The 15866-nt window shown below is 50.3% G+C and overlaps 1 protein-coding gene across 1 annotated transcript; it reads right to left on the reverse strand.

Moving 5' to 3' along the window:
* Positions 1 to 4736: 4736 nt before the first annotated feature.
* Positions 4737 to 15849, reverse strand: YIPF3 (Yip1 domain family member 3). Its single transcript, XM_084625005.1, has 9 exons — positions 15628 to 15849; positions 15168 to 15374; positions 14693 to 14799; positions 13710 to 13755; positions 12756 to 12848; positions 11281 to 11412; positions 10559 to 10672; positions 9861 to 9984; positions 4737 to 8441 (listed from the first exon to the last, which is right to left on the reverse strand). The coding sequence occupies exons 1-9, from the start codon at positions 15712 to 15714 to the stop codon at positions 8320 to 8322; spliced, it is 1032 nt and encodes a 343-aa protein (XP_084481131.1). The 5' UTR covers positions 15715 to 15849; the 3' UTR covers positions 4737 to 8319.
* Positions 15850 to 15866: the final 17 nt, after the last annotated feature.

Raw genomic sequence — 15866 nt, forward strand, 5'->3', positions numbered from 1 at the left:
CTGCAGACTAAATAAGTCCAGTTCCCTCAGCCTCTTCTTGTAAGTCATGTTCCCCAGCCCCCTAATCATTTTCGTTACCCTTCGTTGGACTCTCTCCAATTTGTCCACATCCTTTCTGTAGTGGGGGCCCCAAAACTGGTTGCAATACTCTAGATGTGGCCTCACCAGTGTCGAATAGAGGGGAATAATCGTTTCCCTCGATCTGCTGCCAATGCTCATACTAATGCAGCAATAGGCCGTTAGCTTTCTTGGCAACAAGGGCACACTGTTGACTCATATCCAGCTTCTTGTCCACTGTAATCCCCAGGTCCTTTTCTGCAGAACTGCTGCTTAGCCAGTCAGTCCCCAGCCTGTGGCAGTGCATGGGATTCTTCTGTCCTAAGTGCAGGACTCTGCACTTGTCCTTGTTGAACCTCATCAGATTTCTTTTGGCCCAATCCTCCAATTTGTCTAGGTTACTCTGGACCCTATCCCTACCCTCCATTGTATCTACCTCTTCCCCCAGTTTAGTGTCATCTGCGAATTTGCTGAGGGTGCAATCCATCCCATCATCCAGATCATTAATGAAGATGTTGAACAAAACGGGCCCCGGCACCCGACCCCTGGGGGACTCCGTTTGATACCGGCTGCCAGCTAGACATTGAGCCGTTGATCACTACCCATTGAGATCGACAATCTCAAAGGCTAACGGGATAATCTAGGGTATCATGGGACTAACAGAGCCTTGGCTGAGGCAGGGAAATGACGGGGGATTGTAGATCCCAGGAGAGTTACTCTGAAAGAAGAGGAGGAGAGGCAGGGGGTGAGGAAGGATCCTGGATAACAGCTGGAAACATGGTAGGAATGAAGAGAGTCAGGCAGTTTGCCTCCCCTCCCCCCCCAACCCTGTGCCTTTCTTCATTCAGTGGAGAGAGTGAATTAAAGCTGATCAGGGAATGATCTGTCAGAGCAGAGAGGCCAGAGACCTGGGGATTTCTTTGATAAACACTGGTGGTGTGTGCTCAGTGATGTGGTTCCTGCCCCCAGGGCTCATCATCTGAGGGCATGGCTACACTTGCAGATGTAGAGCACTTCGAGTTAAACCAGCCTTTGGAGAGCGCAGTAGGGAAAGCGCTGCAGTCTGTCTACACTGACAGCTTCCAGCTCACTGGCGTGGCCACATTTGCAGCACTTGCAGCAGCATTGGGAGCAGTATATTATGGGCAGCTATCCCAGCATGCAAATGACTGAAACATGCTTTTCAAATGGGGGTGGGGTAGGGTGGAGTGTGACAGGGAGTGTGTTGTGTGTATGTGGGGGAGAGAGAGTGGGTTTTGGGGGGCTGAGAGCATGTCAGCATGCTGTCTTGTAAGTTCAGACAGCAGCAGACCCTCCCTCCCCCCCGCCTCTCTCACACACCCCATTCCACAGTAATGGTTGCTTTGTCTGGGAGCAGATAAGCAGCCAGCTGTCAGAAATGGAGCTTTCGAACGGCATATCCACATTCCTACTGCGAATTCAAAACAATGACCAGAGTGGCCACTTGACTTAAGGGGATTATGGGACGTTTCTGGAGGCTGATCAGAGCACAGTAATGCAACACCTCGTTCACACTGGCGCTGCGGTGCTCCAGCGGGGGCGCAGCAAACATTATTCCACTCGCCAAGGTGGAGTCCCAGCAGCGCTAGAGCCGCGGAGTCAGAGCGCTCTACGTGCCTTGCCAGCGTGGATGGGTAGTGAGCTAGGGCGCCCGGGGCTCCTTTATTGCGCTGTAACTCTCAAGTTTAGCCAAGCCCTGAGTTAGACGGGCCAGGCTCTGCTCACATCCCTTGCTCAGTGCATGGAGGCAGAGGGGGAGAGAAGGGGGTTGGGAAACATCCCAGCTTTGCTTACCTCAGCAACACTCACTGTGCAGGACTTTTCTGGCCCACTCCCATTAAATGAATGAACTTAAGTGTGAGCAACGCAGGTGAAGGGGGCCTGGCCCCCTTCCATTCACAGTGCTCCCCAGGGTGCAGATGAGAGGGAGCTGGGAAAGCACCATGCTGAGGTCCCTAAAAGAATTCTGTAGCTGGTGGGAAATAGGAAGCAGAGAGACTCTGGCTAGATTTCTGCTCAGTATAAACTGCAGTATAAAGAAGCTAGTGGAGTGATGTGAAGATTAGGTTAAACTGCATATGTAGGCAGCTTTCTGCAAAGAGCTAATCCGCTAAGGAAAAGGATTGGGTGCTGTATATAGAAACCCCCAAGCAAAATCCCATCTCGCGAGTAATTAAGGAAGCAAAACCAGGCTCCTGAGCATCAGGCACAGGAGAGAGGCGATGCCAAGTGGGGGAGAAACTGGATCCTGGCGAGCATGTTAAGTAGCCTTTCAACTTCTCTCTTTGGAAGGGAGAAGGGGTCACTTGAGCCAGGGTTTGCATGTCACGAGGCCGCACGAGGCAGCATATAGAAACCAAAGGGGAGCGGCAGAACAAGGCAGGTAAGGGTCTGGGCTCAGGTGACAAGTCCAAGGCCTGGGTTGCAACACCTGATTTTCTCTGAAGATGTCAACACCCTGTCTGAATAACCCTTAGCTCCCTTCTAGCAGTTTCCAGCCACCAGGTTCTAGAGGCGAGTGAATACCGGTCTCTCCATTTCACAGCAGGTGGGATGGAGATGGAGGGGGTTGATGGGGGGCTAGGTTTTCAAAAGGCTCAAAAACCGAAGCAAGAAGACTCTGAAGTCAAGTGGGTGTGGAGAAATAACTGCATGGGCCCTGGAGCAGGAGAGGGGCCATTGTGGTGCCAACCCTGGCTCCCTGCATCCAAGTGTCAGTGCTGGTACAGGTGATGTTTTGCAGACAGGGAGTTGCAGAATCTCTTATGTGCTCAGATTAGGTGTCTGAGTGGGAATAAGGCCCTTTGCTGTGGGGTTTGTGAGTAAAATGGCTGTGTGTCAGAGCAGCCTAGACAGACACACAGTAGCTCCAGTGGGAAGGATTGTTGGATAGCGCAGCTAGGTCTCTTTTCAGTGCCTCTGGCCAATGCAGGTTGAAAAGGAGAAGATGTTGCATTCTCCCTCATGATTACCTCCAGGCACCAATTACCCATGTTCCACTAAAAGGCCTATTATTAGAGAGTGGCTCTGGGAAGAGAGCCCCTGGGACATGTCCAACTTCCATTAACTGTAGCAGCCCTGCAGCATCACTTGGCATGAGTGCTAAGCCACTTCTAAGATTCTGGAGCTGGGATAGTGAGGAACACTTTGAGAGGACAGAGGCTGTGAGTTCCAAACATGATTACTCTGGGTGTCTGGGGCATGGGCTGTGAAAGCAGCCGGTGCATTGGGCAAGAAGGCCTGGTGGCTAATCAGTTCCTAATCCTGGCCCCAGACCAGATTTAGTGAGATATAGGGAAGGGGCTTATGCAGTAAAACTTATGCTGCAGACTGTATGTATTGTTCTTTCTTATGCAAAAGCACTGGCTGACCTCCAGATGGTTCAGCGGAATATAAAACCCTACAGGGCAGAAAACACCACTGTACACTCACACTCGTGCTCATAAAATACAAACTGGGACTGGGAAAAGGAATGAAACAAACCACACTGCCGCTTTTAGCAGCATGGAGTCAAGGGGTGTCAGACCTTATGCCAGGCTGTAGTCCCAGACTAGGGTGTGGCACTCCCCAGAGAGCCCTGCACACTGACATTTGCTGGGCTTTCAGTGAGCATGAGGGAATGGACTGGGACCCAGGCATTGGGCCTAAGCTGGAGGAACCATCACTAGATGTGGAAGCGGAGACACAGTTCTTTATCTCTGTGTTGGGAGCCCTGAAGACCCAGTTTTGATGGAGCCTGGCCTAGCAAAAAATGCAGTGTCCGTGGGCCAGCTGAGAGGGCAATGAGTTTTGGGCCCTGCTGAGCTGGCCTGGAATCATCCCAGTGGCATAGAGCCCAATGGCCTAGAGATGAGTCTCTATCCTTCCCCATCTCCAAATCAGTCCTGTTGCATGTACTCCATTTGGTGTTGGAAGAAACAGCATTCAGGGAAGAACAGGAATAGACTCATTCTAGATTATGAGAGCAGAAGGGACTAGTTGGAACCTAGGCCCTACACCCAAGACATTAGAAAAGAGGACAGTGGACCAAAGTAAGCCACTCAGAGTACCTGACTCTAGACACTGCCCCCAAAGTGATCCTGATTGGGTCAATCTGGCCGATCATAAGCCCAAATAAGCTGCCCTGAGAAGGGAAGCCAGACAGGCAATTCCAGGCAGGAACTTACATTGCAGGGTATGTGCGTTGTGGGAATGTACCTGTATCCCTGGGTAGGAGCCTGTGATGAATTGGGGAACCTATGTACAATTTAGGAATTCTGGTTGATATTATGAAGTTGTTACTATGAAAACTGCTGGATCATGAATGCCCCTCTGTCTGTGCATGCATGGATTCCATCTCTGTTGGTAAAGGCTGTCTCTTGTCTTCCTAAGACTGGGCACAAAAGAAAGCTGACCTTAATGACTGTACTCGGATCACACAATAGTTTTGCTAAGGAGGGTGTCTGAGGGTTGGGAAGTTAGTTTGAGCACATTGGTCTGTAGGGAGAGGGTTTGGAGAGTGGAAAGTTACCAAGTGGCACAAAGAGACAGGTGACTAAGCAGCAGAGCTGAGCAAAAATTGTTTGTCAAATAGTTTATTTGTCAAAAAGTGCGAGTTTGTTCATCGTGAAATGTGAGTTCAGCAAATAATTTCAACCAAAACCAAAAAAATCAAAATGTTTCAGAAATATCAAAACCTTTAATTTTGACCCAACTCAAAGTTCTGCATTTCAACAAAGGCAAGGGAGGCTAGAGTCACAAAATGGCCTGGTGGGAGGAAGGAAAAAGTCTCCCTTATAACCTGTAGTCCAGTCATTAGGGCCCTCTCCTGAGTTGGGGAAAATCCTGGTTGAGTTTTGCTCTCTGCCTGCTGTGGCGAAGCGGTTTGAACTGAGTTCTTCCACATCACAGGAGTAGTCCCTAGCCATCAGGCTACGGGACAGTCTGATGCAGCACTTTCTCCGTTTCTCCTTGTCATAGTTGGGGCTAGCCCCTTAACAGGGAGTGGACTCAGTCCCGCTGTGGCCAGTTAAGTACCTCCTAATAAGGTTAGTAGTGGGCACCTCTACCCTATATAAAGTCAGATAGTTCTTAGGAAGAAGGAAAGGAAAGGAAGTACCAACAAGATGGGCCTTGAGGAAGATGGCAGGATGGTACCCGGGGGTGAGGAAGACAGGTAATTATGAGCTCTGGAAAGGAACCTGTGGCCAAGGAGAGCCCTAGGAAGTATCACTTGATAAAGGGAGACTGGATGTATGTTTTATTGATTTTTCTTATGACTGTACATATGGATGTCTTGGAGAGGAGTTTGAGGAAGGGCACATTTAAAGAGGATCGGTGATTTATTGATTTGGCTTGGGAGTGTACTTAAAACAGTCTATGAAAGAGGCACCCAGGCCTGGCAGAAGTCCCAAAGGGAATGTTACTTTGGCTGGACAGTTGGGAGTTTGGACTTTCCATTAATGTGGGAATAAGAAAGTTACATGTGTGCCAATAAACAAACCAAGCCTGGGAGTAACAGTGAAACTTGTGCAGTTCCTGCTCAGGGAGAGGGGGTAGAAATGAGGCAGATCTGGGGCACAGGCACACCCAGCTGCAAGGGGGTGCTACAAGATGACTGCCTCTGACATTCCTGCTGAAGTTATTTCATTTTTTTTCCAGAAACACTGGGACAGGGTCTCCCCAGTCCTAGGTGAGAGCGGTAACCACCACACTAGAGTAATTCCCATACTTTCCCTGGCCTGTTGTCTAATCACTGTCTTTCATGGTAGCAATATATAGTTAGGTGCTTGAATAGCTCTACCCACAGCTAAGGGGAGATTCTATGAAATATGGGTCCTCTGCTACAGAAAGCAACCTAGCCCAGCCTTCGGGGGAGGGGGAAAGCTGAGAGCCATCTACTCGCTGCCTTGGTACAGGTTGGAATAGCTTGGAGGCTGCTCTCATTTGCACTAGCTGGCTATGGCTGCCAGAAGACAAGCCAGTAGCTAGGGCTAGTTTGAGCTGCTCATCTGCACTCTGCCATAGCCCCTGCAGCAGAAGGCCTATGAGCTGAATACATCTGCTATAATGCACTGTAGAGACTCTTCTTCCCTCTCTTTCTCTCCCCACACCTCCCACCGCATAGGGGAATCCCCTGCAGGGGACTAATAGATGTTTTCTGCTCCCCTGGTGTTACCTGAGTGGTCCAAATGGAGTGGAGAAGGCCAGAGAATCTGCTTAAAAACACTTTTGGGAAACAGTATTTGAGCCTCAGACTAAGAGGTTGGACAGCTGAGGGCAAACAATTCATGGAGTGTGCTAGGGAGCAGGAAGCCCCTCCGCTACACCAGACATGAAAACCAATGTCCACAGCTAGGAGACAGGCAGAGTAAGTGATTTGCATTTACTGCCAAGAATCATAGAAACGCAGGACTGGAAGGGACCTTGATATGTCATTTAGTCCAGTCCCCTGCACAGAGGCAGGAATTATTCTCTCAACCATCCCTGACAGTGGTTTGTCTAACCTGTTCTTTAACACTTCCAGTGACTGGGATTCCACAACCTCCATAGGTAATTTGTTCCACTACTTAACTACCCTTACAGTAGAAAGTTTTTCCTAAAGTCTAACCTAAATCTCCCTTGCTGCAATTTAAGCCCCTTGCTTCTTATCCTGTCCTCAGTGGTTAAGGAGATCACTTTCCTTTATAACAACCTTTTCCATACCTGAAGGCTTATGTCCCTCCTCAGTCTACTACAGACTAAACAAACCCAACTTTTTTTTCAATCTTTCCTCATAAATCATTGTCTAGACCATCAATCACTTTTGTTGATCTCCTCTGGACTTTCTCCAGTTTGTCCACATTCCCAAAGTGTAATGCCCAGAACTGGATACAAGGCCTCAACTGGAGTATTATCAGTACTGAGTGGAAGCTTAAACACTCCTGTTAATACATCCCAGATTTTTTTTTTTTGCAACCGTGTTAAACGGATTCATTTAGTTTGATTTCCTATAATGCCCAGACCCTTTTCTGCAGTACTCCTTCCTAGGCTGTCCTTTCCCATTTTGTATTTGTGCAACTGATTAGTCCTTCCTAATTGTAGTACTCTGCATTTGTCCCTAATTCAGATTATTTCTCCAGTCAAGATCACTTTGAATGCTGATCTTGTCCTCTAAACTGCTTGCAACCCCTCCCAGTTTGGTATCATCAGAAAACTTTAAGTGTACTCTCCATGCCATTATCCAAATCATTTATGAAGATATTTAATAGAACGAGGTGCAGGACTGATCCTTGCAGGACCCCACTTGAGATGCCCCACCAGCTTGATTGTGAGCCACTGATAACGGAGTGTGGTTTTCTAGGCAATTGTGCACCATCCTACAGTAGGTTTATCTAGAAGAAGGTAAATAAGCACCTCTGCCAACTGCTATGAGCAGGCTCAAGTAATGCAGTTGCCAGTGGGATGGGTGGGGGAACCCCTGTCCCATGGAACAATAAAGCAGGGGAGGTATCAGAAGAGCAACAGCGCGATCATGGAGGTGGAGGGACTGAGTTCCATGACCAAGACTTGGTCAGTCTGGCTATGACATATAGCAACAAGAGGGGAAGCAGGGTGAGATAAGCCTGCACCTATTGGAAATGGAGAGGAATTGTTTGTGGGGAATGCTAAAGAGGAAGGGGGCTCAGTTAAGCAGTGCAATGTTCCAGCAGATTCTCAGGGCACCTTTGCTAATGTTGAAGGGCCTTTTGAGTTACTGAATAGTTGCTCAAGGGAAGCCCCCTCACAGGACTTTTAAAAATGCACCAGATAAAGGCCCAGGGAACAGGCTGCAATGCATAATCCTGTTCAGCTCTGGGAGGGGAGAGGGAAAGATTAGATGGGACCCAACAAAAAACTTTTCCTTCTCTCCCCTATATGAGCAGGTTCTAACATAAGGCATCACTCAGCACCAACATCCATTTAATTCCTCCCTCTTCAGAAGGGGAGCAGAGCACATAGGCTGCTAGTTACAAGACAAGCAAAAGGGTTAGGGTGGGAACAGCAGCTATAAAATCCCAGCTAAGTGTGCAGGAGGCTGAGAGGACAGCTCTGACCAGCACAGATGCAGGCTGGGAAGAGCTGAGTTCCTTTGAGACACAAGGGGGAGCCCTGCACTCAGCTCCCCGAAAGAGGTGCAGAGAAACCAAGTCCTGCTCTTTTGTCCTTTCCCCAGGTAACAGCAGGAGGTTATGACCTAATGGCCCCAGAAGAGGTGAGGGCAGCAAGTCAGAGTCCATGAGGCTACAGGGTCAATGCGATGGCTTTGGCTGTTGTGTTCAGTACAACAGAGGAAACAACGGGGATGTCTCTGGCGACTCTCTGAAAGGGGGGGACGTTGGGTCCTTCTAACGTGTCCAGGATACCTGTGGAGGAGGGTAAGAAGTGAGAGTTAGACACTAAGGGAAGAGTGTTTCTATTCCACTCTGGCCAGGCAGACAGGGCACATGCTCAGAGGTATTGCACATGTATGCTGGAGGCTGGGGTCTCAGGACAGGTAGCTTTTAGGTTCATACAAGCAGTAATACTTCCAGAACGAGCCCTGTGTGCACGTGGCCAAACAGCTGCACTGAGAAGAGCCTGTCACCTCTGCAGTAGGGCAGGGTGGCTGTGTATCTGAAGAGTGGAATACAGAGCCCCTCACCCTGAGACTGTCAGCCATCATCCTCTCTGGGGGACCACTGCAGTGTCACATGCTCCCCTGAGATACTCCTAGGTACCCTCAGCTTGAGGGAGCCCTCTCTCCATTTGACTTCAGCACCTGTCCAGTTGTCCCTCAGGGCAGTCCCACAGATCTCCTGTTTTTCATCCTTAATTATGCATAAAATATTTACAGCGGGAGCTGCAGCTGGCAAGGGCTGTGAGACATTTGTATCTCTCTGCAGTACAAATATGGACCTGGTGTGGCAGGGAATACAAGTACAGACTGAAGACCTGTGCCCCAGGCCCTGCCTGTAACCCCTTTAAAGCAAGTGATTTCTAGGGCAAGCCTTTGGAAAATGTTCTTCCCAGCAGAAGAGTCTCACACTGTGGACTTGGAGCCCTTGCTCCAGCAGAGAGAATGGATCCATGACAGGGCAGTGCTGACTTCCAAAAAACGTTAAGCCATTCTATAAATATCAAGGGTGGGGCCGCATCTGGAATACTGCATGTAGTTCTGGTCACCCTATCTCAAGGGATTTAGAGAAGGGTGGCAAGAATGATGAGGGACCTGGAAAAACTCATTTGAAAAGACTGGCATTGTTTACAGTCAGAGGAGATTATATATAATGGATGGTCTAAACAAGGGAATTCTCCCTGCCTCATAACACAAGAACAAGGGATGTTACATTCAAAGTAGATAAACATACTTTTTTCATACAAATGCATAATTAGACCTTGGAACTCCCTGCCACAGGCAGCAAGTAAGACTAAGAATTTAGCAAGATTCAAAGAGGAACTGGACATTTATATGGATTACAAGAATATCCACAGTTAACACTTATGCTAACACTTTGGAAGGGCTATCAATTCTTGTGCTTCAAGGCTTATGCCAGGCTGTAGCTATTCGAATGAGACTGAACGCAGGCAGCAGATTATACCACATTAGACCTGCCTCTGAAGCATCTAGTACTGGCCACTGACAGACAGGATACTAGAGTAGATGGATCTCACATCTGATCACATATGGCAATTCCTGTGTTACCTGACCCAGAACTGTGCTACAGCTTGGGAAGAACAGAAACCAGGGCCCCAGGATGCCCAGTCAATAACCCCAAGCCTAAACAGGTGTTGCCTTCTCTTACCTTCCACCACCTTGTGATAGGCAAAGTGCAGATAGAGGAGGAAAAGCATGTGCAGAGCAGCCAGGATTCCACACAGGATGAGCCGCTGGGTATGTCCTACTGTGCGTGACACCAGCACAGCAACCTAGGAAAGAGACCCGGGTTAGACAGACAAGGCCCCGCCTCTGACTTCAGAATCTTGAGCAGGAGATGCACATGGGAGATGGGCCAAGCTGCAAGAGCTTGCTGATCCCTCACCCCCTCTTCAGGCAGATTCCTGCTGCAATCAGGTCTCCAATATCCCTAGACAGAGCTCTTGGGTCTAGCCAGAGGAAGTTGGTAAGGGTTAGAAGGTACCATGTTCAGTGAACAGTCACCTCTTGTCAGTGCTAATGGATACTGGGAACTCTTTGTGGGAATGGGTATGGACCTCCAGGACTCCCCATCATGCTGCCCACTACAAGGGGAGTCAGGCTGCTTCCCATGACATCCCACTCAGTTGTGATGGGAATTACTGCCAGTCCTGCAGAGCAGAAAGCACATCACACTGCTGTCTCCTCTAGTTCACCTGCAGTGGGGCTCCCCCTAGCCTAGCAAGATCCAGACTTTAGCCACTAACCTCAGGTGAGGGAGGAGTGACATCAAAGGTGTATCTCTGCAAAATTACAGCTGACAAGCCTGCTTAGCAGAGAGCCCCTGCTGGGCTGCCCATCCCTTACCATTCGTAGTGTGGAGAGGCCGCCAATCACCAGCCAGAAGATATAGAAGAGGGAGTGGAAGTGGATGTTATAGGTAACAAAGAGGGTGATGCAGTGTCCAAAGAGACCATAGCCCTGAAAGGAACAGAAAATGTATGGTAAGAGTGGCAGCCCCACATGGAGGCACATAATGTGCACTGGACATGAAAAGTAGCAGCTTACTCTGAGCACACCAAAGCTTCACTAGGTGCATGTACGCCAGAGAGGTGCAGCAGCCAACTATCACACAACCAGCTGTGGCTACTGTGATGGCTGGAGGTATGGCTTCCTGCCCCAGAATGCCAGGGCCTGCTGGAGGTGGGTCTGGCAGTAGGCCCTACTGTGGACTTAGATACCACAGGGCCTGGCTGTGGCAGATGAAGGAAACTAACTTATGTCTAGAGGCAAATGGGAATCTCCCAGTTTCACAGCTGGGCATTGAAATCAGGGAAAGAAACAAGCTGTTAGTCTGGAGCAACTGCCCCCTCCCCTTGTCCCAGGAGAGGGGTCCCCAGCAGGGATAACAGCTTGGGACTTAAAGTAAATTCCTGCCTTGCCCCAAGGGATTGTTCATATGTATACAGTACAGCCACAAATAGAAACCATCAGTTTACCATGATGCAAGGGCTACATTCCCATCCTCCATCCCCTGGTGGAGCTCTGTGCAGCTACCCTGCACTCTGGGAACCCCGCTCTGAACATACCAGCAGTGACAGCATCTGCACCATGGTGATCTGGGCATTGCACAGGTATGCCAGGAAATAGATGAAGGAGGAGACGCCCAGCCAGTAACCGAAGCATGTGCCAATTGCTGTCCCCATCAGTGTGCCTTCCCTCTGCAGAGAGAGCAAGAAGGTGAAGAGGATGGCAGATAAGACACCACACACAGAACAGTTACCAACCAACCACTACCCACCATCAGCAGATTTCCCCTTGCCTTTGGTAGATGTTTACCTAATGCCTGGCTAGCAGCATCCAGGGGGGATGGACCAGTGAATCAGTGCTAATTGTATAGTGCAGGAGTCTTGCAGAAGTGATCTCAAGTTGGTAATTCTGTCACACATGAGTGTGTCTGACATCACCATAAAAAAGCCCCCATATCCAACATCTAACGTTTTACCAGTACATTTAACTGAAAAGCTGCATAACAGCAATTGAGACTTCAGACCTTACTAATAAATCATAGAATCATAGAATATCAGGGTTGGAAGAGACCTCAGGAGGTCATCTAGTCCAACCCCCTGCTCAAAGCAGGACCAATCCCCAATTTTTGGCCCAGATCCCTAAATGGCCCCCTCAAGGATTGAACTCACAACCCTGGGTTTAGCAGGCCAATGCTCAAACCACTGAGCTATCCCTCCCCCCAAATACATGTATCGTATCAACATAAAACATACATAACTCAGTTTACAGTTTGGTGTATAAAAGCTAAGTAGCAAGGCACATCCAAAGCACGCATATGCTTAGTCAAAAATCCCACTGGCAGCACAAGTAAGATACTGTTTTTACAACATTAATAATCTCTACAAATGTCAAATTAGGGCAACGCTCACTGGTATTCTCCAGCTATGTTTATTGGGCTGCTCCATAAACCCAATTTAACTGGCTGATCAGTTAATGGCAATGGTTTTCCACCAGCCCCAACTTATCCTGACAGCCCCCACACGCATCCCAGCAGCCCTGACCATACATCCCACTCCTAGCAGTGCCCAACACCTCAGCCCCACTGGTCACAGCCCCCACTCATCTCAATATCCTGGCCCCCCAACTCCACCAGTCCCAATCCCACGAAATCCCCACTCACAACTCACCCCGGGACCTTTCTGGGCACTCACTGGGCACAGCACTCCGCTCCTCTCCCAGGCTAGGGCGGCTCCTCTCGCTCCTGACCATCCTGTCCTGGATTTCAGGTGCCAGAGCACCTCTCTGGACTGCTTAAGCAGCACTACACCCCTGCACTGGTCCATCCACTGCAGTAGGCTCTTTCCGAGCTTCCCAGACAGCAGAGCATTGGATTCTTCTGACCCTGCCAGCCCCAGAACAATAGGCCCTACCACACACCAAGGTCCCCTTCACCAACGCATTTCTAAGTCACTCTCAAAACAGAAGCACCCTGTGTAACCAACAGCAGCTCAAAGCCTGGTGCAAACCCTGGCTTGAAACTGAAATGTTCCCTTACAATGATGGTGTCTGAGGTCTTCATCCCATGCAACAGGATGGCCACCAACGTGAAGACCAGCATGAGGGGGCCGTAGAGCTCACCTGCAATCTTCTACAAGGGGAGACAGAGAAGGGAGGGGTTTAGTTAGTGCTGCAGGAAGCCAGACCACCTCCAGGCTATATGGGAAGTGTCCTAGTCCTAGCTCATACTCTGGTCACTTACTGACCTGAGCAATTACAGCAAAGGCTGGTGATAGGAACCAAAAAGAACCAATCATACGAGTAAGGGTTAAGGAGGAAGCTTAACTGAGATACTGACTGAGGAGTCAGATCAGGAGCTAGGGTCCTACTGCATGGGAGTAGGGGGATGTGGTTTAATGGGAATTAACCAGGAAATCTGGTTGAGGGACCATACAAGAACTTCTGTCCCACACAATCCATACGCAATCACCCTTACACATGCATGGCAAAGTGCTTTAACAAATTCATCCATAGAGCCCTATTTTGGAGGGGGTGGGGGGAGAAGGGAGGCAAAACACAAGGCCACAAAAGGCGTCTGTGTCAGAGCCCAGAGTTCCCTGCTCTCAGGCCATAGTCAGCTCCAGTACAATTAGTGAGAGAGCGAACAAAAGCTGTCTGTAGCACTGTGTCAGCAGCACTTTGCTGACAGGCTTATTACTTAGCAAACTGACAGCTTTGGAGAGCACTGGACTTGGGGGTGGAAGTGAGTAGGTGCTGTACGATTGTGCCAGCTCTGAGAGAGACATAAAGGGCAGCACTGCCTTAAGAGGGCCGGACTTATGGTCTCCTTGCTGTCGGTCACAACTGCTGAAACCCCCTCAGGCAAAGGTGTGCAGAGTACTGATAGGCATTTCTAACACACTCATCTCCCAAACATCTGATTAAGCGCTCCAATGCCTCTGAAGCCCATTCACTCAGGATACAGAGCCTGGTTCATCACAAGGGAACTCACCTGGGGAAAATTAATCATCTTCATGGGGATCATGGACTCCAGCAATCTGCACCGCACAAAAGCGCAGGAGGATGTCAAGAGCAAGGAAGACAATTAAAAAATTAACAAGAAACCTGAGAAGTGAGAGATGCTGTATTCTATTCCCTGATCTCCTGAGCCAGTGTAACCCTGTGACCTGGGGCCATATTGGAACCAGTGCTCTAGTGATGTAAGGCTCCATCTCTCTTTCCCTCTGACCCCCAACAGAGCCAGTCAATCCCAATAGCAACCAGGGACCAGACTGGAAACAGTGCCCTAGAAGGAAAGGATCTGTATTGCAATCCTAGCCCTCTGTGCACAAGCAGATTTCTGAAAAAACTCTTCCCTGGTGTCCTGAGGGCAGGGTGGCACCATGGGAAAGTGTAGAGAGGCTATCATAGAGGAGACAGCCAAAGCTTTGCACCTGTGGAAACAAACGTTGTGTGGGACAGATGGAGGTTTAGTAGACCTCTGCGCTTTCCCCACACAGGATGAGAGATTAGCAACAATGAAAAGCTAAAGGAGCTGCTGGGCTCAGCTCCACAAACTCTATGTCTTGAACACAGAATGCACCAACAGGCTTCAAATGAAACAACATCCAACTCAGTTAGGGGATGTATTGATGTAACTCTTTAGGGATAAAGAGGGATAAGTACTTTGAGTATCCTGGAGCACTTTCCCCCCCAAAAGCTTTCTCCATAAAAAGCCCATAAGCAGAAGTGGACTAATTAGGAGCAATCCAGGCCTTCATTATACAAGAAATAGCGTGGATGATGCTCATTTTATGGCATGGCTCTTCTGCCCTATTCAGGTGGCACCTCTACTATGTGTCCCTGGTCCATTATCATGGGGCAGCCCTTCTAAAGCACCTGGTGTATGGGCCACAGCAGTGCATACAGCTGCTCAAAAGCAGGTGAGAAGCCTGCATGACCTGAATCATTTGCCCCTCTGCCCAGTTTGCTCACCTGTTCCGAACTTGGATGGGCTCCACATCAAAGTAGGGTCTGAGAATATCTATGTTGGCATAGAGACTGAAGGCCTTCGAGGCTTGTCTCTTACCTGCCTGCCACATCTGCGGAGAGAAATGGGCAACTGTAGCAGACTGAACACTCCTTCTGCAATGCTGCTCTGAGCAGATTCCCCTAGAACCAAAGCACCAGGTGGCTAAATAACCAGGAGGAAACAGAAACATCTTCAGAGAGATCAGCATCCCACCCAAAGCCTGGGAGGAAGCAGGACAAAGGACATCAGGGCCACAATGGGACTCAGGTTGGAGCACTGGGAAACCCTCAAGGAGATGAGGAATAGAGGCCAGGAGAGAACAGGGTCAATTGGGAAAGGGCTACCTGGCCCTGAGATGGGATCTGGCGCCCACCACAGTCAGAGCCAGTGCATGAAGGTAACATAGCCAGGGCCCCATCCTTGCAGCACTCTGCTCACCTGGTCAGCTACTTGTCGGCCCAGCTGTCCCTTAAAACCTTTCATACCCAGAAACTCTCCATCCTCCTCGTCTGCCGCAGCAGCTTCGGCATCCACGTCCTCCTCCTCCTCCTCCTTCATGCGTTGGTGCATCTCGCCCATGTCCTCGAAGCTGGAGCCAGACGTGTCGTCCATGTTCTCCATGTCGATCACGGCGGAGCCTCCCCCCTGCGCCCAGGGCAGACGGACAGTGAGCCAGGCTCAGCAGAGCCGAGGCTCGGGCCAGGGGAGACCCCGCCCCAGCGCTACGGTCCCGCAGCCAGAGCAGGTGCCGCCGCCGCCGCCCGAGGGGCAGCGCAAGGGGGGGCCCCCGCAGGGCTGACCGCTTCGGGGCTGCACAGGCCGGCCAGGCCGCCTCCCCCCGCCACTAGCCCTGGGCGCCCCGCAGCGGCTCCCCCAGGCCGGCCCCCGCGGCCCGTACCTGCAGCGTGTCCTCGAAGCCGCCCCACTCCGCGCCGGCCCCGCTCCTCCCGCCGCCGCCGCCTGCCCCCGCTGGCCCCGACATCATCCCCCTTGGCTAGGGGGACAGGAGCCCCCGGCCGCGCCGCAGGGGCTCGGGGAAGCCGCGTCTCAACCACGGAGGACCCGGAGGTGACGGACACGGACGTCAGCCGCTCGGGCCGAGGACGTGGAAGCGCCTTTACTCTCGCGACTTTTCGT

Source organism: Lepidochelys olivacea (genome assembly GCF_965140295.1).
Source record: "Lepidochelys olivacea isolate rLepOli2 genome assembly, chromosome: 3".
NCBI classification, from domain to species: Eukaryota; Metazoa; Chordata; order Testudines; family Cheloniidae; genus Lepidochelys; species Lepidochelys olivacea.

Bases quoted from the DNA above. Each gene is read 5' to 3' on its own strand.
- YIPF3 (XM_084625005.1), bottom strand. From the start codon at position 15,714: ATGATGTCGGGGCCAGCGGGGGCAGGCGGCGGCGGCGGGAGGAGCGGG. The intron at 15,375-15,627 runs GTACGGGCCGCG...CCCTGGGCGCAG, and splicing joins GCTTCGAGGACACGCTGCAG to GGGGGAGGCTCCGCCGTGAT. The intron at 14,800-15,167 runs GTGAGCAGAGTG...TTCTCTCCGCAG, and splicing joins GCCGACAAGTAGCTGACCAG to ATGTGGCAGGCAGGTAAGAG.